This window comes from Syngnathus leptorhynchus, chromosome 1 (assembly GCF_054491065.1).
Source record: "Syngnathus leptorhynchus isolate UIUO chromosome 1, UIUO_Slep, whole genome shotgun sequence".
Taxonomy (NCBI): Eukaryota; Metazoa; Chordata; class Actinopteri; order Syngnathiformes; family Syngnathidae; genus Syngnathus; species Syngnathus leptorhynchus.
Genome location: NC_141195.1, coordinates 25,629,057 through 25,654,603, shown reverse-complemented (window position 1 = coordinate 25,654,603; position 25,547 = coordinate 25,629,057). Strand labels below are relative to the sequence as shown.

At 46.3% G+C, this 25,547-nt stretch overlaps 1 protein-coding gene across 5 annotated transcripts; it reads right to left on the bottom strand.

The window, feature by feature from the left end:
- Positions 1-1,326: 1,326 nt before the first annotated feature.
- ptgfrnb (prostaglandin F2 receptor inhibitor b) lies at positions 1,327-25,547 on the bottom strand. Of its 5 annotated transcripts, none has more exons than XM_085915795.1 (15): positions 25,420-25,547; positions 21,254-21,366; positions 20,912-21,170; positions 17,179-17,586; positions 15,272-15,685; positions 12,197-12,343; positions 11,951-12,114; positions 11,750-11,870; positions 10,648-10,867; positions 10,362-10,549; positions 9,686-9,793; positions 3,177-3,363; positions 2,786-2,904; positions 2,647-2,697; positions 1,327-2,247 (listed from the first exon to the last, which is right to left on the bottom strand). In XM_085915795.1, exons 1-15 carry the CDS (start codon positions 25,523-25,525, stop codon positions 2,135-2,137), a joined length of 2,718 nt encoding a protein of 905 aa, XP_085771921.1. In that variant the 5' UTR covers positions 25,526-25,547; the 3' UTR covers positions 1,327-2,134. The 5 variants fall into 5 exon arrangements, with proteins under 5 accessions (XP_085771921.1, XP_085771930.1, XP_085771937.1 ...); XM_085915804.1 differs by having other exon boundaries at positions 11,951-12,111; XM_085915811.1 differs by lacking the exon at positions 25,420-25,547 and adding an exon at positions 24,719-25,208.

The window sequence follows — 25,547 nt, the reverse complement described above, 5'->3', positions numbered from 1 at the left end:
ATGCAGCCCAGTGTTGAATTATAAAAGAGTGGAGGCGACCTTTTGAAGTTCTTCCCAAACCATTGATGGCTTGCCGACAAGCAAAGTGGCTGGCCCGCATTTACATGGTGTGGGAACGGCGCTCACCGCCGCATCATCAGATCCTTTGGAAAAACTCACGCACGACAAAACACACTAGCCCCTGCTAGAAAAGCCAACAGCCACTGCCTTATTTACACTCCAATCCATCTTGTCTGCACGACACAAAACACACACGTCAAGAGGCAGCGGCGGCCACTTTTATTACAACTGCAAGTCGGGGCAAATGGGGAGTTAGACAACAAAATGGAAATCCGCCTTTTACAAATCTATTTATGAACAAAAAAAAAAAAAAAACATCTCATTGCAATGGAATGACAGAACAGCAGAAGGTATCTGTCATTTGTTTAATTTGGCACAGAATATTTCAATGTATTTCAGTATGGAGCTCCATTTGAATAGTGGGTGGGGCTGCACTTTCAATCAGGTCAAATAGAATTAACGACCACATCAGATTGCCCCTCCCACTTTGAACGCTCTATAGAAGTCCATCAGAGCCGCACATACTGATCAAAAGCAATCTGGCTACATGTGCGCAGTCTAACGTCAGCAAACGACTGCGGTAGGTACCTTCAGATACAAGCCAGCCCACCAGAGTTTTTACACATACCAAGGCTCTATCGTGTCAATGACCTCGCGAGGGGACATTTGAACACACGCGTGGACAGACATTATAACAGTACTCACAGGCATTCTTGATCCCGTGCAAAAAAAAAAAAAAAAAGAGCACAACAATTACAAGAGCTCAATGGATCATTGACAGCAGTCGTGAAGGTCATCTTGATTTGTGTCTTCAGAATTGAATGATATTGCCCCCCCAGTGGCCAAGCTGCACACACCAGACGGACTTGCTGTAGATTCATCTTATCATGAGATTGAATTATGATCATAGGTTTTATCAAATACATTGCAGAGTGCTATTTTTTTTTGTGTGTGAAAAACACACGACACAAATTGTTGCTTTTCAGGGGGGAGCGAGCTGCCACGGATTCATGCCATTTCCATTCATTTCAATGGGGAAATGTGATTTGAGATGGGAGCAAATTCAGGTCGTATTTCAAGGCACCACGCAAGATTTAAAAAAAAAACACTCAACAAGGTCTACAAATATGGCAGTTTGACCTCGCTTCGATTACACGGGGCAAAAATGGAGGAGGCATTCATTGTTGGAAGGTGAAATGATTTGAAAAGGTGCAAAATTAGAAGCAACATTGAATTATTTTTTTTTGGGGGGGGGGGGGGGGAGGGTTTGTTTTGGGGTCAACACAGGACTACAAGTAGTGGAGTGACAGCAACTTTTGGGAGTGTTTGATGTAACCCTGAAAACATCTCCCGCTGCTCACCGAGTGCTATCGAATACAACATGCACACAACGCACAAAATATTTCTCAAGAAGTGACATCACACACGCGCACACACACACACACACACACACACACTGCATGTCTCCTTGGGATGCATAAAAATCTGTCCAACTTTAAAATCTCTTAATTTTCCAAAAAATAGAGCGAAGAAGAAAAGGTAGTTATTGTCCATTCGTTAAGGTAGGAAGGAACACTCTGGGTCGCTAGTGCAATGCCTCTTGCGGGTGGGGTGGGGGGGGGAGAGTACTTTCTGCGCCCGCCCGCCCGTCCGCCAGGCTCAGGCTGACTGAAGGCTCCATGTTGGTCGGCCGCGGGATTTGACATTAAGGTTCCGCTTGCAACTAGCACATTGCATTCAAAATGTGGCTGCAGTTTGCACCTTCATTTCTTCGTGTTTGTTCCCATATGGCAGTGAAATCTCCTGTGCCTGTAAAAGTAAAAAACAAACAAAAAAAAAACCAACTCCCTGCTCCTCCACTGCAGAGCTGAAATGCATCTCGAGATAGTCGCTGGGCTTGAATGGGGCCCCCAAGGAAACGCGCTCATATACCGGCCGCCCGCCCCTTTCACTCCCAACGTCCTGGAGCGGGAAAGAACTGGGTGTCCCACAAGTCGTTGACGGGCGTGTGTCTGTTGGGCGTTTGCTGTTTCCTGGGAGCGCTGCAGTGGGAGGGCGCAGGGGAAAGTATTTGTCAGTCCATCTCCAGGTCCATCAATTTGTTGCGTGAGCGGGGAGTGTGCGCCATGTCGCGGCAGCAGCACTGGGCGCAAACCAGGCCCAGGACCAGCGAGAAGAGGCCCACACCTGCACAAAGTACAAGGACTCAAAGGGGGCTGGACTCTATTTGCCTATTGCTGCTGGTTTGTGTTGCAATCTTTTCTTTGGTGCAATTTGGATGAACGCAGCCACTGATTTCTTGTTCTACATTGCAAAGGCACATCAAAAGCTATTTGATGTGGAAAAAAGGATATACGTAGCTGGGATTGTCTTTGTTTTACTGATGTGCCATAAAAAGCCCCCAATCTATGACTTGTGACAATTCACTGTTCTCCATCTGCCTGCAATATTTCCACTAGTATTGCAGCATTTTGGAATGCACTAAGCAGATTTGACCGATTTGCGTTGCGAAAGTTGTGGCCTCGCTGAAAGCCACAAGACAATAAGAACAGGAGCTGTTTTGTTTTTTTCCGTGTGTGATTTTACCTATTGATGCTGAAACGCCATACAAGAGTGGCAACTTTAGGGACTCCCACACTGCAAAGCAAAGAAGAAAAAGCAGAAGAATTGCTCAGTTTGTGTCTGGAACGCAAAGTGTCACACAAAGAGCGCGCACACTCCTTACCGGCAAATCGGACTGTCAGGAAGATTCTGGAAGACGTCAACTCCCCGGCTTGGGTCCAGGCTCCCGTGGAGGCAGACAGGTACCAGGGGGTAGCCACACAGTGGTACTCGCCGCTGTCACTGCCAGACAAAAACATGCTGGGATCTTTAGAAATCACAAGCAGGAGGGAAAAAAAAAAAAAAAAAGACTCCGATAGGGGAGGAGGGAGACCAAAATGGACAGATAAAAAAAAAAAAAAAAAAGTGCTGGGAAAATGAAGCTTTGAATTTGCTTCATGAAGCAGTTGTTCTAATTTTTGACTCCTCCTGATGGCGCTCAACATTGGGGCTGAACTGAACAGTCATTGCACACTAAGTTTCGGCGTTTCTTCGAGGCCTTCATTTCAACTCACCTGTCGTGGGCGCCGTAGACGTTCAACGCGTACGAGTGCGTGTCCTCACGTTCTATGGAAAGGTCGCTGGACGAGTTGCGCTCCTCTTTACGCACAACCCCAAAGCGGTCCACGCCGGCTACTTGCGTTGTCGTCTGCCCCCCGCGAAGTCGTGTGAAAAACCAACGAACCTCATAGGCCAGGTGGTCTGAAAGAAACCCAGAAAGGCAAATCCTCATACCTTGAAACGGACTGCTGATGTACAGGAGGGTCACTTTTATCAGGCTTTCCTGTTTCAGCAATTTCAAAGAGATCAGGTGTGTCTGTTCTCCCTCCACATCCCCCGGAAGCCGAGACATGCTGTCAAACCATTTGCGCTATTTATGCATCTTAAGAAAAACATTTACGTGCAAGAGTCACGTTTTACAACGGCAGCTCATGTGGGAATCTTCGGAGCAGCTTCCTCACCGACACGTTCGGGGGGGGTGGGGGGGGTTGCTCCTCTCCCAGTGAGGGAAATAAAAGTGATGGATAGGCAGCATAAGAAAAAGGATGCCGCTGATGACAAATGGAGGCAAACAGCGATGAGAGAAAATTATGATAATAGATGTAATCGTTGGGGGGAGAACTAATTATTTCTAGAAGGGAGGGAGGGAGGGAGGGAGAGCGAGAGCGAGCAAGCAAGAGCACAAACTAGTCATTAGTGTGTCAGGGACAGGAACTATTCGCACTGTGGTGCCTCCTACACACACATGCCCCTAAGATGCTGCACAAACACGCAAAGACAGACACTAAGAAGGAGATGACACTTTGGCCAACCTCTGTCATTTTCGATGCATTTGCAAGCCACAACACGGAGCACCGCAAAAAAGGATGAAAACTATCAAGAGACAGTGGGTGTTTGTTAGGCGACAAAATGATGGATGAAGAAACGAGCTGGATGAGACCGAGAATGGAGCAAAGGAATAATGATGAGGAAAAGTGAAGTGAAGTCACCCGAAGCCACGTCATGAATCACATCTCAACCGCTCCCCGCCGCGTTTGCTTCTTAGCCCCAAATATTGACAATACGTTCACAATAATAACCCTAACCCTCACTCACCAAAATGTCTTGACACCTCAATTGTGCCGTGTACTCGTATAGCTGGCAAAATGGATGGATGGATGGATGGATGGATGGATGGATGGATGGATGGATGGATGGATGGATGGATGGATGGATGGATGGCGGGATTGATTATCATTGAGAGGCTGACAAAACAAGAGCATCCATCACTAGAATGGCTGTGAAGGACGGAGGTGAACCTTTCATTTCTACAGTTCTACAACCCAAAAATGTAAACGCCTTCATCTTGATCAACAGCCTCATCCAAAAAACAGAATAGTAGAATAGAATAATAGCCACCAGGGGGCAGCACAAAGACAAGCAAAGAAGAGTTTCACAACTACTCTTCATCTGCGATGGTTTGCTTGTTGGTTAGGATGAAGCAAACTGGCTAGGTGTGATTCTCTGCTTTGACAGTAGCCTTCAATTGGTAGCGTGAAGGTTCTTTGGAAGAATATTCACAATTTGTTCTTGATTTCAAATGTCATTTTGGATGTGAAAAACTTCAAGTGAGTCTATGCATTACGGAATCCACATTGTATTCTTGCCTTTCTTGTGAGTGATCAAAGATCCGGTCTATGAAGCGAGCTTGCTTGTTTTCGGTGAAGGGCAAGCGTGGTCGAGGAACGGAGCTATATTTAGCAAGCTCGGGCTTTCTTGCAGTTTGTCTTTTCTTCCCCCATCCATCTTTGTTCTTGACGGTGGCGATGACTGAGAATGCGCAGCGAGAAGGGGCGGATGGAGCTGGAGGATTTGGAATACTTAGTGAGTGGAGAGATTATTTTGTTTCTCACTGGAGCCCAAAAATGAACAGCTAGACACCTTGAGCTTGGAGCAGCACCGCTGCTTCCTCCTCCATGGCTATCCGAGAGTCATCCATCCATCCATCCATCCATCCAGCAGGCTGACTCATTCACTCACTGCTGCGGCGGCGGCCCCATATGGAGCCAGCGTGTCTGTCCCGCTACATGAACGCACGCACACATACATTCCTGACTTGATAAGATGAATGCACTGCTCGCTGACTTTTCCACAGCGATTTGATCCGCTGGAAATTTTTGAAGCGGACGACGGCAAGCCGATTGTGAGCAGTGACCTTGTAAATGTGTAAATGTTTCAAGTAGATTGAACAATTGCTTTGGTTTTACACATCTGGCGAGGGAGGGAAGAATGAGGAAGCTTTTTGTCATATCGCGTCGATGATGACCTCCGATTACGATACGAAAAATCTTTTAAGATTCCTATTCATTTCACAGGCATTTCACTCAATTTAAACGTTGTTGCCTTGAAAGTAAAGCCCAAAAATATGGACTCAAAGTAAATCAATAAAACATGCCTTTGAGTATGAGATGACATTGACCACCAAAAAAACGAGTTAAAAAAACATCTTTGTAATGGGATGAAGCAGAAAAATCCTGCCGTTTTTATCCATCTCCATTTTGTTTTGGCACTATCGCTCGCTGTCAATTGAAAATGAAGGGCTCAGCATGCAAAAGCCTACCTATTTTTTGATTTCCCCCCATCCCCGCTGTAGTGTAACTTGAGCACGATGCCGAAATAGAGGAGGGTCCGGTCAACCCGGTTAGAGTAGAACTTCAAGTGCAGAAGCTTGATTACACGCTTTAAAGTGATGCGCTAGCTTCATTAGGCGCGCCAAGGCAGGCAGGCAGGCAGGCAGGCAGGCAGGGAGAAGGCCGGCGCACCTCGAACCAGTCGACTATCTGCCTCTCGTCTGAGCTCGTAAAACTAAAATGGCTGTCTGCGGAAATGAAAACAGCCTGATTGGATTTCTCCCGATTAATCCCCGGAGAAGACTCCGAGGCTCCAAACTGCCTGAAATTCAAACACAGACACGCCGACAATTACCACACACGCTTCTAATGAAAATGGCTGCGAGTTCTCCGCGCCATAAAGCAGGGCGGAATCCCGACAAAAAGATAAAAACACCATTTAGCCTCTCGGAAACAAAGCTGGCGGGCGGGCGGGCGGCAATACGTCCCTCATTAACTGCCGAGCGCTGAAAAAGATCTACACGAGATGAATTGTGCTTCATGCCTGCTTGCTATGCGGCCGCTTAACTAAGAGTTGAATTTGATATTTTCATATGCTCTTTGAGGCTTCCTTCAAAGCCTTATAGCTGTTCTCCTTTCCCTGCGCGACTGACTAATGGAGCGAAAACCATTGCATTCTTCTTCTTCTTGCTGTTTCGCATCCGCCAAACATATTTCATTCTCTTCTTTCTGTTGTTTGCTCTTAATTTGCCACTATGATTGCTTTGCAATGACAAAGGCGCAGGAAAGTTGAATCAAAAGGGAGACACCATTCAAGCTTATGACCGGAAATCAAGTTGAGAGCCATTTCAAGGTGCCAAGCTGCCTTTCCGGGTTTTTGATGCTGATGTAATCAGCCACTTTTCAGATTGGCAGCGGGACCAAATTGTTTCCCAATGGCGCTTTTTTTGGACATGATGGCACTGCAGCATCGCTGGGACTGGTCTTTTCTCTCTCAATGAGAGGAATATTGTCTCCCCCCCCCCCCAACTCTGTAAACTTTTCACGGCGTTCTCAAGCCTCCTCTTCCTCCATTTACTGGCTGGGCTATTGACTTGAAGAGCCTGTTTAGCGGCCTCCGCTTTTACCTCATTCGCTGCCTTGCCTCTCCACATCAGCAGCTATTCTTTGGCTAGCTCCTTCCCGTCTCCCCGGCCGGCTAACGGAGCGTGAGATTGGCTAATTAACGGCTGCCTGTCGCCCCAGCAAAAGACAGCTGGGTAATTTGGTGAGAGTGGAGAGAGAGAGAGAGAGAGAGAGAGAAGGAAGGAGTCAAAACAGCAAAAGCAACCAAAGGAGGGATGAGGCAAAAAGCTAAAGATGCGGTCGTCAAGCAACAATTTGGCAAGTGTTCTCACCTGCTAGGAGAATGTCAGTCACTGAATCAATGTTAGGAGCAGCAGTTGCACCTTTTGGACCTTTCTTATAAAAGAGATGGAAGAAATGCTATCCGGCAAATAGCGAGGAGGTCTGTTGAGATAATAACCGCTCTAAGTGTTCCTTGAAAAGCCAAAAGGCTGCACGATGCACGGCGCTTTATCGCTACTTTCACCAATGTCTAAAAATAGGAAACGGAATGGAAAAGCTAGCAAATTCCATTAACCTGACCAACGTTGGGATTAAAATTACGATAGGAACAAATCAGCGCAGATTGACGAAATATAGCGGAAATAGTTGAAGCCGTAGCGACCGACGCCCGTGTCCACAACACGTGGCTTCGTCCATCTCTACTTGAAATGTTATCTTGCGTATTCTTAGGTGACGTTAACAGAAGGACAAGTCATCGTGGAAACAAAGCAGGGAATGAGCTGAAAAGACCAATTGAGAGAAATCTGTCAATGATGACGTCAGCAGTGAACACGCATTGGCCCGCCTGACTGCCATTTGCAAAGGGCAAGTCAGCAAGTAGCCAGGCTCCAAAGAAGCCAATTTGTTTTTTTCTTGGCTCAGGAAATTTGGAAGATGTTGAAAATTCGGGGACTGAGCTACAAGCCATGCTAACGAGCTACACGCTATGCTAATTGCTAAGCTAAGCTACGATCGACAGGCTTTGATAGCGTGTTTAATAGTTTGTTTGTTTTCACATTGGGATCATGTCTATTTTGACTTTCGAGATCTCCACAATAAATCTTCTCAAATGACATTGGAGTAGATCTTGTCTTTGTTTTGTTTTTCTTGAATCAATGTCGCTTTAGGTAAGTGGCTCCTACAGGAAAAACGATTGTTGTGAAGCGCTGAGCGAGACTCGCCACAAAACAAGCTCCAACAGGAGCACTCCCTCAGGAATGTATCTGCCCAGTTGCTCAACTGAGTTACAAATGATGAGTGAACATGAACGATTACAAAAACACCACCGGTCATAGCTATGTATTTGTCAGAAAATACTAATTGTCCAAGAATTCAACGGAGAGTGACTTTCTTCTCTTTTGTCCCAAGTATTATTTGTTTGATTGATGTAGAGTGAGTCCACATAGTGAGGAGCCAGTCATTTTTTGGAGTGGCCAATGTTGTTTTGTTTTTTTCCGTGCGCTTGGCAGTCAACGCTGTTCTACCAGATGGAGAACATGAGACTGAGTTCTACAATAGCTTGTTTGAAAGTGATTAGGAGACGATTTGTGTTGTTTGTGATTCCCCTGTCTGGGTGACTCATTTTTGCTCGATGACAACGTACAGCACTTGGTTGTTTTAAAGCGCATAGAAAAAAAAAAAAAAAAAAAAAAGAAGCTCGTTTGGAGCCTCGACCCCTGGTGATTGATGCGGCCGTTTGAAAGCGTTGATGCCATCATTGACTGCTGGACAGTGAAAGCCAAGTGATATGGAAGCAGTAGGGAAAAGGAGCTTCAGCTAATGCTCTCAAACCACCGTTCATTTTTGCACAAACATCGAACGCCTCAAGGAAGGATCGCAAAGACTGATAATGGGAGTACATTCAATCGACTTTCCACGTGGCGCAGCTTTATGAAATGGTTTCATATCTGTCATGAAAAAAAATGTCCATAAGCAAAACAGCCGCTAGTATGAAGTCAGGACAGGACACCCGAGGAAGCAAAAGTTTGGCGAGCTAAATTGGCACGCACGCCTGGCTTTTTGTCACATGACACCGAGCTGCTTGCTTAACATTCGAGTCTGTGCTCCACTCGATCTCGTGACCCAGGAAGTGACTGACCTCTGGGAATTTTCATCTGCAAAACGGCCAGGAAAGCAAGTCCCGCTTAGCGACCTGCGCTTTCCACACCAGTAAAGAACAAAGATTATGGAGGATGACATTGGCAGAATTGACTTCCTCCCAGGTTAGACCCAAACAAGCCGACGAGCGACGGCCTTGACTCATTTATGGCGTTGGACGGCTGGCTGCTGTAGTAAAGAGGCGAGAGGAATGTGGACAGACAGATGGCTTGAGGGAGGCATGGAGTGGCACGTGAGCCGGTGTGACATGTTTACATTAGCGCAATGAGGATGAAGGGGAAAGAGCGCCAGAGAAACGGATGGCTCACAAGGGGATGATGAATCCCAAGTATATTGATTGCTGCTAGAGGGATGGAAGCAAGACACACGAAAGCAGTTCCCATACAGTCTTACCGTATCGTTGGAGTAAATGCAACGTGTCTCGATAGGGATCAATGACTTCGTGGCGTCTGTGCGTGTGTGCAGTTCATGCCGCACTTTTATCTGACAGGTGAGCGCGGCACATATGCAAATTGTCGTTCCCAGTATTTGGAATCACGCAACTAGTGATGACTAGTATGAGTGATTGATGACTAGTAGTTAGGAATGGGGAAAGTCATTTTGTACTGACTCATTATTTAGCATTGCGTTATTATTATGATTTATCATTCTTTTGGTGGAATGTAAGCCTGTGCGAGGGTGCGTGGTACCGGTCTTTGGTGAGGATCCGGAGATGCGGAGGGAACACTTCATCTTGGCTGTCTGCCACGGGTAAACAGTACTGCTGTCTGAATGGATGGCAATGGAGAAGGAGGGTCCTGAAAAACCAAACAAAGTGTGTTGAGCTTCATCCATTCTATTATTTGAGACTCCCCCGTTTTTGTCATTAGCGTTTACCACTCTACAGTTCAGTTCTGTGGTGAGTTTTTTTTTTTTTTTTCCCAAGGATGGGGGGAGGGGCGGGAATAAAAAGTCCCCCGGACGCACATCGGAGCCAGGTTGTAAAAACAGACCTCGACCCTTTGAAATTCTTTCGGACGGCAATATTGGAAAAAGAACAGCGCTGAATCTTTTTGGGACGGGAGAGGAAGGATGTTGAGGTCAAGTGAAGGATGAACACATAATAGATCTGTGACCAAAAAACAGGCAAAAGGGAAGCGCCAGTGTAGATCTTTGGCCAAAGGGCTTCACTTTGAAGACGTCTCGGAAAGGGAGGGGGAGAAAAATACACAATTAGGCGAAAGAGGCTTCTCTCCTCCGAGAAAGATTTGCTCGGCTTAGCTCCTCCTCCTTTCGTCCTTCAAACACGGTTGTCATTTCTTCTGACTGCCTCCCGTTCACAGTAGGCCGCGCTGCGCTGAGAATGCAACCGTTGGGCCAACGTACCGTTTTCTTGAAAGTCGATCTTGACTTTGTTGGACTCTGCGCTGGTGGCTCTGGTCCACGTTTGACCCGGCTCTTGCTTTGTCCACGCGGTGATGTCACACCAGTAGAAACCTCGATCCGACAACTGGACGCCTCCGAGGCGAAACCGAAACTCGGCTGGGCCGGACTTGGTCAGAACCAGACTGTCTCTGAATGGACGGAAAGGAGATTTTTGGGGTCGGTCGGTCGGTTTGAGGGAAGGGAAGGAGCGAGGGTCACGGCACGCCACCGCGGCGGCGCTACGCACCTCCTGTTTGGGTCTGTGGCTCCGCCGTGCTGTACGACGCTGTCGGGGCTGAGGGTCATGACGGTCCTCACGTTGCTGTCGGGGCTTTCTTGCGATTGGACGAGCACCGAATAACCCGCTTGGCCGAGGTTCTGGGTCATCACCGTGCAGCTCATCTCAAAGGTAGCGCCGCCCACAGAAGCCTCACGGACGCGTTTGGCTACCACGTTCAGCGAGGGACCTGGGAATAACCGGCGGCGGATCAATGAATGGATTTCTCAGCTTTATGAAAGACATCATTCAGCCTGGACGGAAGGGAAAGGAAGGCAGGCACGGTCCCGACAGCAAGATAAGCAATCGCAACACGAAGCCATTTTAAGTCAGAGCAGATGTGCGTGCCCACAGAGCGCCGCTATTACATCACGGCTCAATTAGCTCCAGTAAGGCCATAAAGTTCAGCCTGTGGAAGTGGGGGAGGAGGAAAGCTAGCGGACAAAAGATCTGTTGAGAGACTTCCTCTGAAGTTTTGAAATGAGATCAATGAATTTTGGACATTTAGATCATTCATCAGATTTTGGACACTCGACATGACATCATAGAATACGACTTTTAGTTTTGGGATAAATCATTAAGAAAGGTTGTGGAGGATTAAAATAATCAGGATTGAAAAAAAACATTGATGTCAATTGAACCAGTCATCTCTATTATGGTAGCCTATCTCAACAAGTTGCACATTTTATTCTTCAACACTATATTAGTCGAGTACAAAGTGACCATGTGAATTGCATTTTCCCTCCATTCTTGCACTCAGTGAAGCTGTGACCTTACCTCTTTATTCAAGTTCACAACATGGGGAACCTGAACTTCAAAGATAGCGGCAAGCCAAAAGAATTCTGGCGATTAAATTATACGGCCCGGCGCATCATTTTCTATGGCCCGCCAATTAGAAAAATGACAAACTGTCTGGAGATATTGCTAGCCATTTTTATGACCATTCATCTTTTGAAACGATGTTTTTGTTATTCATCCGAGGGAAAGTGCGACTACAATGCGGACGAGTTTGACATCCCGAAATGAAACGTGCAGAAAATAGGAGACGGAGAGGTAAGTCAAACTTCCATACGTTTGGCGTCCCATCGCACAGTCAGCGGCAAGCTCTGGTGCTCGGCGCTCTTCACCGCACGGCCTTGGCCGTCGATGCTCCACGCCGAGACGGCGCAAAGGTACTGGCCCATGTCCATCTCCTGTAGATGGCGCGACCGTCAGCCGACGAGCAAATTGAACCGAGGAGCCGTCGTGGGCACATCGGCCTTTGTTTCTCTACCTGCGTGCGCAGGAAGCGCAGTTTGAAGGTGTCGGGCTGGATTTTAGTCAGTGTCATCACGCCGCTCTCCAGTCGCTCGGAATACACGCCACCGGGCAGCAGATTGCCGTAGCCGTCCATAGAGCCCACGGATTGCGAAGCCTGAGGTTCGCTGGCAGTGCCTGCTGCGGCAATCAGGAAAAAAGGGCAATATTAGAAAGACGGGAGGAGTGTTTCCCATCACTACTTGATTTTTTTTTTTTTTACCAGGAAGAGGAATGTGCTCCCACGTAACTCCCAGCCGGCCTCCCGAGGGAAGGTGTGTAATATTGGTGACGTGGCAAGCCAACTCTGTCGGTCGGCCCGTCATCTGGGGGTGAAGGATGGTCTCGATATCCAGCTGGAAGCTGGGTTCTGGGGAAAAACAGAAAGCCAGCCCGGCGTGTTGTTGAATGTGCTGGAGAGATTGACAAAACGCCGGCGGCGGCGTTGAATAGGAGTTCATGCTTGCAACTTGCAGTATATTTCCTTTTCATCAGTATTATCACATCTATTGTCACGACAACCAGGTGCACCATTTGGAGATTCCTTGAACAACAGCTCGCTTCTAATAATAACAGCACACTTAGCTGCCTCTGGAGAAATGATTCCCATCCTGGTGGCACATTACTTTCATCTGTCAGTGGCAGGCAGGTTTTTGTCCGGCAGAGCAGTGCTTTGTGCTTTTGGAGCTGTAAGGAAGAAAAAGGCACGGACCACGGCGGTGTGTAGCTAGCTCTCTGTCAGCACTCCCAGATTGCATGGTTACACTTCAGCAAACAGCAAACACCTGCCTGACGACCTTGTTTGACGATCTCGCTCTCCTTTTTGGCTTTTTTTGAAATGCTTATCACACACCCAACCAAAACTTGAGAGTTATTTCAAGCACGTTGATGTGTTTGGCAACAGGCGAGGTTTGGAGCCATGTCATCTCGCAAGCGGAGCACCTCATGCACAGTCACCATCTGCTTGAAGACGTAAGCACCATCACAAACACACACGCAGGCAGGCAGGCAGGCAGGCAGGCAGGTTTCACGTCCACACTTTGACGGATGAGCAAGTGCAAAGCTTCCCTGGCAATTATTCATGTGCCACTCTCACTTATTTAGTAAAGCAACAGAATCTGGAATCCTTCCTCTGGAAATTGGGCCAAAATGCCAGCCACAAAAGCCTGCAATTTTGCTTTTCAGGAAAACAAATCAAGATTTTCAAGTACGTTTTACTTCATCAAATATTGAACCATGGATTGGATTTTATATTTGATGTTTAGCCCTTTCAAGAAAATCAAGTTACCATTGGAAAGTCATCCAACAAAGCGCTGTAGAACAAATGAGTTTGTACTGTGGATTGCAAAAAGGATGGACTCGCATATTTATTGTGCTCAGATAAAGCAGATGACACATGAATTGTTAAAAGGTGCCATCACTTCCACGTCTTTCTTTTGTCTTGCTAGTGGAGCGCGTGGGTGCGGCACACTGATTTCATCAGGCTTCTGACAACACCAGCCAGCCAGCCAGCCAGCCAGCCACCCAATTTGTCTTGTTTCACTTTTTTCCCATGTAAAACTGGAAACACGCTTACTGAGGAAGAGTCATTTGGAAAACATGGCGACAGGCGCTTCAACAAAGCTGTGCTTTCCCGTTGCCACATCACTCCATATGTTGTCATACGGATTCAAATATTATCAAGTCCTTATGGCGTTTTTTTTTTTTTTTCCCCCTTTCCAGTTACAGCTGGTTTTTATTTGCTTATTGTGCCAATCATTAACTATGTTGATTCAGGAGCCAACGAGCTCTACTACGTCAAGCTTTATTTTTTTGAATAGCTCCTAGCTACATGCTACAATTGTTTTTTTTTTTAACCTGGATTTTTGAAAACTTGTGATGTGACTGAATAAAACCAAAATGAATAACCAGACCACGACTATTGCCTGTCCATATGACATAGACACGTAGCTGCCTGAACAGGAACGTTGCAACCTTTTGCGTTATGCAAGCGTCTGCGATTTGAAAAGCAGATTTGAGCTGTTCTGTCCGTTGGACATGGGCTGGCTCGGTGTTGACTTTAATGCACTGGCTATCCGGGCACAAGCGCGGGGGGGGTCCTGACCTAGCCACACTTCCCCAAAAATATGGCTCGTACAAAAAACATGGAGCTACATCGCCAACAAAGCATAGATAGGAAGTCTTCCCTGGAGCCCAAAAGTTTGACAGCTCTAAAGTTTGCTTCCATTTTGAGACATTAATTGACAACAATTCCAGCTGACAAAGCAACACACGTCAAAGTACAAGCCAGAGTGAGAGGAATTACCCCCTAGAGTGTGTGTGCGTACCAGTGACTGAGTCCCCCCCCCCAAAACCCAGTTTGTGTGTGAGCTCAGGAGGGTGCGTGCGGAGGTGGGTTGGGGACTCACATGTGTATGTGTATGTGTGTGTGTGTGCGCGTGCGCAGATGAAGCTTTGATGGAATGTATAGCTGCAGGCTACGACGGAGCAGCTCTACCAGTTACAACAGTCCCACGTCCTCAGAATGTGGGACACAAGTGTGCGTGTGGATACACTACACACACACACACACACACACACACACACACACACACACACACACACACACGCAAGCGTGTGCAAGCATATCCCAAGTCCTTTTGGGACTTTCATAAGTTACTAGGCTGCTGTTGTAAGTGAAGGCTGTGAAGCCCGAAAAGTGGCAGCAGGCAGGGAGGGGATGCACAGATGTCGCCCATGTGACCCATTCTACAGATTATTCATTGGAAAGAGATCTTATTCTACCTCCCAATAATGTCTGCTTCACAAGTGAATAGAAAAAGTCGACACACCCCGGCTCAAATACGAGTATTTTGTCATCTAAAAACACGAGATCGAGGAAAACCTTTTTGGGTGAATCCTTGAGAGGCAAAGTTCAAATAAACAACAGAGATAATGTGCCCACGCTCTCAGAAGTGCAGATGTGGCTGTAATCACAATTAAGCAAACGCAATTAAACTTAAATGGGAGTCAGCAAACACCTCCATTTATTTCATTAGGCCCAAATAAAGCTGAAATGTCTAATTGTATTTTCTTGCCTGCATTTTTGGGGTTTTTGTGCCTGAGAGTTTTGTGCCAACACTTGTTTCTTTCGAAATGATTCATTTTTTGTGCGTATCACCTGGCATTGGGGGGGTGCAGACTTTTTCTATCCACAGTATTTTGCACACTGGTAACATACCCTAATCACCGACAGTGTATTTGACAAAAGAGAAGGAGGGGGGGGCTGGGGGCTGGGGGAAAAAAGCAAGTGACTCACTGATCTGCGACACCTTCACCATGACCGGACTGGACGTCTTCTCAGCCGCCATGTGCCAGCGCCCTCCTCCCCCCGAACTCTTTCCTCCTTTCTCGATGAAGGCCCGGATGCGGCAGGCGTAAGCTCCTCCGTCCTCGGCGCTCACTTGCCTCACCGCCAGCCTGTACTGGTCGGCGCCGGTCCGCTCCATAGCGGCCTCGCCGTGACTTCCTTGCGCCGAGCTGGCCGACATATTGGAGATGACCACCCCGCTGCGCTCCATGGTGACGATATCCCGGCCGTTGGCCAGCCAGGACACCTCCAGGGACAGGGAGGCCAGATTGTCGGCAGCGACGGAGCAAAGCAGTGTCAGTTTGTCACCGGGGGTGAGGTGCACATTCGACGAAGAAGACGCCTTCACGCTCAGGGACTGACCTTGAAAGGGGAACGGCAGATGGTAGAGATCAGACATTTCACACAGACGGGCAGGCAGGTCTTGGAAACTTTAGTGCTGAATAATACAAATGGAATAGCACATAAATCTTTGACTACAGAAAAAGTGAGGAACAAAAATGAGTTCCCTCAGAGTGTCAATTTAAACATAACAACCATCAAAAAATGGCAATATTCAAGCTGAATATGATCATTTGATGGATTCTGTCATTGGAATGTGGAGGTAAAACTGATCTCAGCGCAAACAAAGCCACATTTCAAAAATATCGGACCCTTTTGTGCTTTTTCAAACAAATCATCAAGTCATGCAACATTTTGACTCATTCGAACAATTTGCACAACACGTGCAAGAGAACGTCAATCTCTTGACGTTCTCTTGCACGTCATTGAGATTGAGAACGTCAATCTTATACCAAATATAATGTTGCCAAATATAAATAGATATTTTTTTAGTGATGTATGGTGGTATAAGAAAATGATCATCATCCAACATATATGAATATACTGAAGAAAAGGAGCAAAGACCTCAAACAGGAGAGGTTCTGCAAACGTCAGATAAGAGCAATAAATGTCTTTCTAATGTCGAGGTGGAACTCGGACTGCTTTTTCAAAAGACAGTCAGTTGCGACTGACTACCTTCAAAGCCACAACTTGGTCTCCAATGGCAACCTGACGCACGCGACGCAGCATGCTGGGAAAAGCCTCTGGACGGTGTCTGGAGCGGGACAAAATGAGACGAGACAAAGGCCACTCTGTTTGACTTTTCTCATTTTCTTTGCTCAGTCAACAAAGAGTCACGACGGACTCCAGAGCAGACCTGCCCTGCTCTGCTCTGCCCTGCCCTGCCCTGCTCTGCGCAGTGTGTACCTGAGCGCGTACTTCACTTCTATTACTGAAGAGGATATGGTGGCCCGGAACCATCGAAGATATGGTGGTCGTCCGCCCAACCATTTTCTACTCGTTCGGGTTGAAGCTAGGTGAAGCGACCCCAGTCGACTTTGGATAGCGACAGAAAATCCACAGAAACACGGAAGAACATTCAAATGAATAAGCACTACTTGCTAATAAATATCACTTTCAAAATACTAAAAGAATCAATTATTGCTGTGGAAACCGTCACGACTAGTGTTCCTCCATTATGGCACTTCCGGTGGAAGACGAAGAAGACAACGGTAGTTATGGCAACAAGCTTTTCACAACAAGGATTTACAGTGCCAAAAGATGCATTAGCCTCTCGCCACTGTATTTTTGACTACAGTGCAATGAAGGTTTTTACACTCAAAAGAATTTCAACATAAACAATAGCCATACGTTATGGTCCCAAATGAAAACCCCACGAGAGGCTGAAGTCGCAAAAACTCAAAAAAATTCAAAAAAGTTTGAAGCTCGGTCTCACCGCCTGCTCCGCCAAGACGGAAATCAATCCAACTGGCCCTGGTTCTTATTTTAAGAAGAAGAAGAAGACAGCTTCTTACCTGTGGGAGTAACAGCAACACTTCCCATTTCCTTTGCGCTGCCCACAATCTGAATCCATTTGCCGCCATTTTCATGTGTCCACTCTGTTCCGTTGCATTGGTAAATCCCGTCATCAGACGCGGTCACTCGGGAAAGGACCAATTCAAACAATCCATTCTTTCCGGGCGCCAAACGGATGGCTCCGTCGGCGTAGCGCCGCGCGTACTTGGCCCCCGTCACCACGTCGCCCTGAGGGCCAAAAGTCAAAATGTCCTCCGACGTTCCTCCCTTCTTCAGCGACCAGGTGACGGACAGGTAAGTGGGCTGGGTGAGTTCTCGGGTGACGTTGCAAGAGAGCGTGACATCGCTACCCTCGGGGATGACAGAGGGCGGAGTCTGAGGGCTCACCTTCAGCGTGTTGGGGATGACTGGGAGAAAGAAAGAAAATGGAAATGTGCTTTTAATTCACATGACGGTTTCAAGCAGGTTTCTTCCACTGGACCACAAAAAAGCAGTCAACCATACATAACATTTCATAGATTCACATTCCATTGTTTTTTTCGTTTGGTCCAATCATTGATTCCAGAAAGTGCAAAACAAGCTCTTTGAGCATTCAATCCAAAATTCTGCACTCTCATTAGCGTGAGCCTTTCCTTATTGTTTTGTGAAGGCGTTCGGATGTCTCCGTGTCTCCTTTTTGGAGATGAAATCAAATCCCTCATAAAAAGGAGAAAACAAAAGTCAATGAAGATAAGCTGAGTCTTGGCCTGCCTGAGATGCTCCGTGTGCCCTACTTTTCAAATTCAAGGAGGATAAATGAGCCTGAGGGAAACGGGAGCTTTGGGTGACATTGGTTGGCTGTGGACCAAACCTCCGTCCGACCTTCTCGCTATCCTCTACTTCATTTCCTGTTCTGCCTCAGTGGTAAACTGACCAATGGCTGGACATGTGTAAAAAAGAAAGAGTTTGTCATGATTCATGAAGTGCAGCGGGATGTTTGACAAGTTGGAGCAAGAAGCACAAGATCACATGTTGAGTGGATCAAACACACCCAAGGGGAGTGTTGCTAACCTCCAATTCTTGTTCTGTGTTCATGTGCGTTTTGGTCCCCATTTTTGTCAAAGACAATAGAACTGATCTTTCACTCCCCATTAAGGAATTTTGTGTTCAATGTAAAAATAACACCGTGGCAGATGTGTGCGTGTGACAACATGATGCACTGTGGGAAGCACATTACGACGTACAATTTTCACCTCCTGGGGGGGGGAAACGCGCACGCATTTACGACCGGGCACGACGCCTGAGCTGTAATTATGACTTTAAAGAGATAATAATGCTTACGACTGACAATTCCATGGAGGTGAAACTAGCATTAAATATCTGCTTATGTGGTTGCTGTGTGTGTTTTTAATATTTTGAAAGTTATTAAGCTTTGCCAGAAGGGTACAATATTCAAATACATCTCACAATAAATCGGTGCGATTCCACACCACTTCAAACTAGAAAATACAAGAAATGCCTGTCTGATGGTGGGTGCCAAATGGAAGTGAAGAATATTTCTCTTCAGACAAATAAATATACGGCAGGTGTTGGATCTCATTAGCTTAAGCAGGATTTTGGAATACAGCAAAAGTGGATCGACTGTAAAAAAAATAAAGTCTACACACCCCTGGTCAAATGCAAACAAGCCTCGAGATGCATTTAATTCATAATGACTCTATTAATTTGACACAGTATATCATCTCAATAGTTCCAAATAAAAGTCAGCGTTAGCCTAGTCGGGTGTGTGCTGACTGATTCATTTTAAACACAGCCAGTTATCGGAGGGTGTGCACACTTGTGCCACAACATTATTTCAGTTGTTTGATATTACTTTACTTCAGAATAAAATTTGTTCTTGCTCTAAATTGAGTAACACAGCTTGTATATGACATAAGATGGACATTTTTTTTTTTTAATAAAATAAAAAAATAAATAAAATAAAACAGGGGTGTGCATAGCCGTGTTCTGGAAAGAAAGTGTCGTAGTTCTATGCATTTTATTGTCAAGAAAAAGAATCCTGATTTAGTGATGCCACAATTGCAGTCCACTAGTGGTCAGGCTGCCTGCCTGCCTGCCTGCCTGCCTGTGATGTGAGTGCTGATGACACGTCGCAAAGGCAGGAAGAAAAAAAAAAAATACACGTTTGGCACTATCAATTAAAATTAGCCTGCACCGAGTTTTCAAACCCGTGGCGACCTCTACTTCACTTGTTTCTTACGTAAGGGGAGATAGATGCCGCCTGTGTGTGTGTGTGTGCGCGCTATGCACAAGTCTCGACTGGTACACACCCTGCAGCGGCAAATCCGACTCATCATCTCAGCTAATAACCAAGTGCCTCCCTCCCTCCCTCACACACAAACAACATGAATATTCTTTGGCTCGTGCACGCTCGCTCGCGCACGCTTTCACGATCCACGATCAGAGTTCTGCCAAGTTAATTCAGGTCTAAATTTAACAAGGTGCCAGGGGAGCCCAGCTCGGGAGGGAGGGAGCAGCTGAACATGATTGTGCATTATGGAGCTAAATAACCTGTTCTCAGGCATCATGGCTTTTTGTGTCAAATATGTTTTAGAAAAGCCAAACACGGATCTTTTTCTTTTTTTTTTTTGGACAACACTAGCCCCTCTGAATATTTACTTACTGGGTAACTGCAGGCCAGAAACCCAATTCATTTCAAAGGAAAATGCTAAATAGATGCTTTTCAAAATCTTTTGTCATAAAATAGGCCAAATTAGGAAGGACCTGAGCTGGCGCACCAATCCAAGAAAAAAACAATACATTTGGAGCAAGGCATTGAAGAACAACAATTTGGTAGGTATCCAGGTCAGTTCTGAAGACTGCTCGTAGCATTTACTTAGAGGACTGACAAGTCACCTAAATTAACCCAGACTTCCATTTTTTTTCTTCCCTTCAGGCAAGAGAGGATTCACAGGCCTGCTCATTTTGGTGAGCAATCAATCCAAGGTCAAGTTGCAAAGAGTCAAGTCAAGTGAAGTGAAGTGACTCTCCAAAATATTGCCAAAGTGGGAAGGCTGGAGATTTCTACCTACCAGGGAGGCACAGAGGACCAATCACTTCCTAACCAGATGTTTTAAAAGGACGGCACAAAAGTGCTGAACAAGAAACCAACCAAGTGCAAGAACTCAACTCGTGCTAAAAAAAAATCAACTCAATAAAAATTATAATATTACTGAGGTGCTGTATTTGACTTGCATATCATTCCAAGGCCGCCCCAAAGAATGATCAATTCACATTGTAATATAGGGCAATATTCAAGTAAAGGCAACTAAAACTCGTGCTCCATCTAGGGGTGACTAGTGATATTACAATGGATGGATGTTCATATAAGTGATCCGTTTCCCACGTGACAGACAGACACATCCATCCATCCATCCATCCATCCATCCATCTTATCTGGCGGAATTGCTCGAGATTGTCGATTGCTCCTGCTCGACCTCCAAATACAAGTCAGCGACTTAGCAAAAGAAGCAATTGCGGCTGCCGGTTGGTGTGCTTGGCTTGAAACTCGTTCAGCAGAGCATTGCTAAGTCACGGCACTGGCTGTTCAATGAACCGTAGGCAGATCAAGTCCATTTAAAAAGTCAAACTAGCTAGGCATGGTCAAACGCTTTACTAATGGCAGCACTCGCTCACGCATGCACGCACACACACACGCACACACACACACATCCCCCCCCCCCCCCCCCATACCGATGAGTTGGACTTGCGCCTCATAATTGCCACTGATGACAGAGTCAGTGCTCGGCGTTTGGCACCAGTAGAAGCCGGCGTCTTGTGACTTGGCCTCGGCTATCTTCAGTTCCACCACGTTGTCCTGGAGACGCATCACCGAGATGTCACCGGACGCCACGCGCTTGCTGAGCGACGCGTGGGAGTAACTGGCATCAAAGGTTGAGATGATTTCCACACGCTGGCCGTTGGCCTCCCGGGACATCATCCATTCAAAGTCCTGCAGGCCGGTGGAGGACAAGCCCAAAAGTCAGTCACAGAGAAGAAGAAGGATATACAAATAGTTTGTGGCAAAGGACTCACCTGCTCACGAGGCCCCATGTAGTCAGTGACGTCGCATCGGATGGAGACCGGCTGACTCTCCACACGAATCAAGGGGCCGGGAGATAGCGTCACCACCCGGGCCCGGCACCCGTCTTGAGTGAAAAGCAAAAGAGCAAAAATGAATTGGATCAGCAATGAAAAAGACTTCAAAGCATTTGAGGTCAAGTTCACAAAACTTTGATGCCAAGTCATCATTTTGATGAAAATGTTTTGGGAAGATCCTTTTTGGAAAAAAAGATGAGACGAGATAGTACCGAGAACTTTGCTACGGACAGAAGTTGCACAAAAGTACATGTGAGAAGGGATTATTCTATCCATGAATCAAATAATGGAATTCAATTTGATTTGCGTCAAAGTGTATTCGAAACCGATCACCATATATTAACCAGTTAACAGTCATGCAATATGACACAAGAAGAAATTGTTTTGTTTGCAAAAAAAATCTGCTTTCATGATGAATCAGAAAACTATGAGTGGATGAATTGAATTGAATGAATTTGGATCGCCAGCTGAAATGCACGCTGCTCTCCAGTTTACACCACACCCTCATGACACAGTCGGTTGACAAAATAGACACGCATCAACATGCACAAAAAAAAAAAAAGCGAGAATTCATGTGAATGATTGTGTCAGCACAGTCCAATGATTGGCCAAGACGCAGAAAAGCACAGATGATGTGCTGCTGATGAGACAATCAAGTCATTCCTCCTTTCATTAGCGATGGCTAATCTCATTAGGCGGATTCACACAGATGCTTTTTTGTCATTCTGATGAAATAAATCAAGACAGAGTCAAGACAGAGTCAAGACAGAAAGGACGCCGCCTGGCTAGCACAGGTGGAAAAAAATAAATAAAAAATCTTCCCCCAATTTTCCCCTTTACATTTTTGCAAAATACTTTCAGGCAATTTAACTGTATTTGCATCAAATCTGGTTGTTATAGTCAGAATACATTTTTTGCCAACTAGATTTTCCCATTAAGAGTCATGTAAATCTTCTTCAAGAAGAATCGTAGCTCCTCATTGTTTACATTTGAGGAGTGGTGTTAAAAAGGTTGCTCCGCTCCCTTTCTTTTACTTTCCCTCCATAGCAATGAAACTGGATCTTCTGTTTTTTTTCCAGTCTGACTTGGGATGACAACCGTGACCTTTTTTTTTCTTCTTTTTCCCCTCTCCTCAAAAGATCAGAAATGTGATGAGGCGAGTGTAGCTCTTACTTTATAATGCTAGCCAAGGGTAAAGGTTTTTAGCTTTCTGTCAGAAATGACTGTCCAACGCTATTGAATATATAATCCGACTATTGCTTCAAAACAGAACTATCAAGAGTCACGCATGCTAGCAGCCACCACTGTTGTTCCATCCGTCCGTCCGTCCGTCCGTCCGTCCGTGCCGCCCGCACATGCTCTCATTGGCTGGCCTTGTCAGTGGTCCATGGCCAAACGAGTGCTTTCCCACCAAATTGGAAGAAGGTAAACTAAGTGTTTTCCCACTGCTTTCTCTCTCCTCTTCTCACAAGTGGGAAAGCCATGAGGATTAACCTCGCCAAGCAGACTGAATGAAAAACGCAACTAAAAGCTGTCTATCGTGGAATCGAGCCATTTCCACTCATCCAATTCAAATCAAGTTGATATTTATAAGTGAGAGTACAGTGAAGGCTCGCTTTTTCTTTAGGAGAGAGATTTAAACAAGGAATAGTTGAACTAGGAATCTGCCAAAAGTAAAAAAAAAAAAGGCAAGAACAGCCTACTAGAACAGCTGAAATGTTTTGGAGGTCAACCAGAGGGGACTTTATGTGTCTTGACTCATTTAGCGTGAGTAAAAGCAACTTTTTTTTTTACAAAGCAACACTGCTACTTTTATTCCACCTTGAGTACCGATGCCATTGGGATACATCCAATTTGAATGAATACAATGACAGATGATTGGCAGCGTAGCACCAACTATTGGCAAAAAGATTTTCTTCTTGGTGGCTATTTTTTGCATTCTACCCGATACGCTGAAATGAGGCCAGTATTAGCCAAAGGTGGATCTTAGCCAATTTAAAAGTGAATTCTGAATACATTTGCGCAAGCATAGCATTTTTTTCTTTCTGTGTCATTGAAAAGGTCAAACGGTGGAAATATTTGGGCAAGAATGATCTTGGTTTATCTTTTGTTGTTTAATTATAACAAGTTGACATTTGAAGTGGGGTGTTTAGACTTTGATTATCTTGGAGCCAGTGAGCCTGAGGACACGCGGCCGGCGAGGGTTCTAATCATGCGAAGGAACAAACAACGGGCATTTTCAGGGAACCGGTTTGGCGGACCGAGTGGATTTGCATTCTTACTGCCTTGGTTTGATGCCTGTCTAGTACGATCCATTCAAAAAACATTTGTATTCCATGGAGTGAGATTTTTTCCTATGCAGCGATGCTTGTTTTTAAATGGACTTGCATTGATGAAAGAAATGGCAAAGCAAATGAAAAAGTGTTACGGAAAGGAAGTCAAGGAAGTCCGCGGGAGAGCTTGCGACATTTCAGCATCTGACACAACACTAAATTAAGCCAACGCCGGCTGACACGCACGCGTGCACGCGCGCAAGCACGCACGCAAGCACGCACGCACGCACGCACGCACGCACGCACGCACGCACGCACGCACGCACGCACGCACGCACGCAGCTCTGATGACTGAACATATGGTAATGTCAGTATCAGAATGGTGCCAGGCCCTTTGCTGCAAATCTGCCCGATGACTAAGTACAGGAGTCACATGAACTGACAAAGATATGGTATCAGGAAAAGCAGCTCCAATTAGTCAAGCGGGTGAAACACAGATTCATTTCTTTCAAAAAATCAAATACAACTGAACCAAATCAGACCCATCGGGCTTCTTTTTAAAAATGAGAATTACGCCTGTGTTGAAGGCTACATGTAGGAAGAGGTCAACACAGGCAATGGCTGAGGGCAAAAATACAAACGATGCCACAATGACAACATTTCAGCAGCCTTAGCAACAACATCGGAATGACATTTGGGGGGGGGGGGGGGGGCGCTCTGACTCGAGAAATAGAACGATCAAAGTAACAGCTTGAGTGGACTCGTGTATTGTCGAAGCCAACTATTTCATTTGCAACCGACAAAAGCACCTGCTGTCAAGCGCCTAATATTCACAAGAGTGAATTGAACGGCCCGTCCCGTCCCGCTCGTCCGTCCGTCCGTCCGTCGGACTGCCCGGGTGAGAAACTAAGTGAAGACCGCAAGATCAACAGATTGATTGGGATTCCTGGATTGGAATTGAGTTTGCAGGGCGAACTAGGGCTGAGCCCAAGTCACGAGCGTCAATGTTGGAAATGAAATGAAAGTGGAGACGCATTTGAAAAAAAAAAAAAGAGCATTCGTCAAGTCAGACTGGCATCATGCGCTTGGTTCCACTCGATTCTCAATCAAAAGCAGACAAACGTCTTACCGAACACGAGCGTAGCCCACAGCAGCGTCACGACGTAATTCTCCATCATTTCTTTGCCTTACTCCAATTGAGCCCCCCCCCAGCCCCCAGCCCACAGCCCCCAGCCCACTTCTTTCTTTGTCCAGCGTGCGTGGGGGGTAAAAGTGTCCCCCTAGTCGCTCGCTCGTTCGGTCGGACCCTTCAAGGAACTCTGCCAGCCAGCCAGTCAGCCAGCCAGCCAGGCACTTTTCGCACGCAGCACTCGCCGGGGGGAGCCGCAGCATAAACTGGACGCCTGCCCACTGTGATTCCAAACCAAGCCGAGAAAATACACACACACACACACCTACATGGGACGACACCGAACCGATTGGAATCGAGCTCTACGCGGGGGAACAGGCACACGAAGGCAGGTAGGGAAGCACGGGGGGAGGGAAGCACGGAGGAAGGGAGGGAGCATGGAGAGCGTGGCCGGAAGTTAGGTGCTTTTCAAGGAGTGGGGAGAAAGAGAGAGAGCGAGAGCAAGAGCAAGAGCCAGAGAGAGAGAGAAAACTCCCACTGGTTTTATGCTGCATGACGTATTAGTTTCATTAGCTTTTATGTGACACATATTGCCGGCGCAGCACGGTCTCCAAGTGATTTCCTTCACTGGCACAGTTCGAAATCAAACATGGCAGACTTGAACTTTTCAACGGCCTTTTTAAACAGACGTCATCTCTCACCTATCGGGTGCTTCAAAGTAAGGAGCGAGGCCTGCTGCTTCCTTTGAGTCTGGAGTTTCTCTATTCTCATCGAGTTTATCATGTTACTGCCCCAAAGGTCGCTCATTTCAAAAAATAATTAGCCCCTC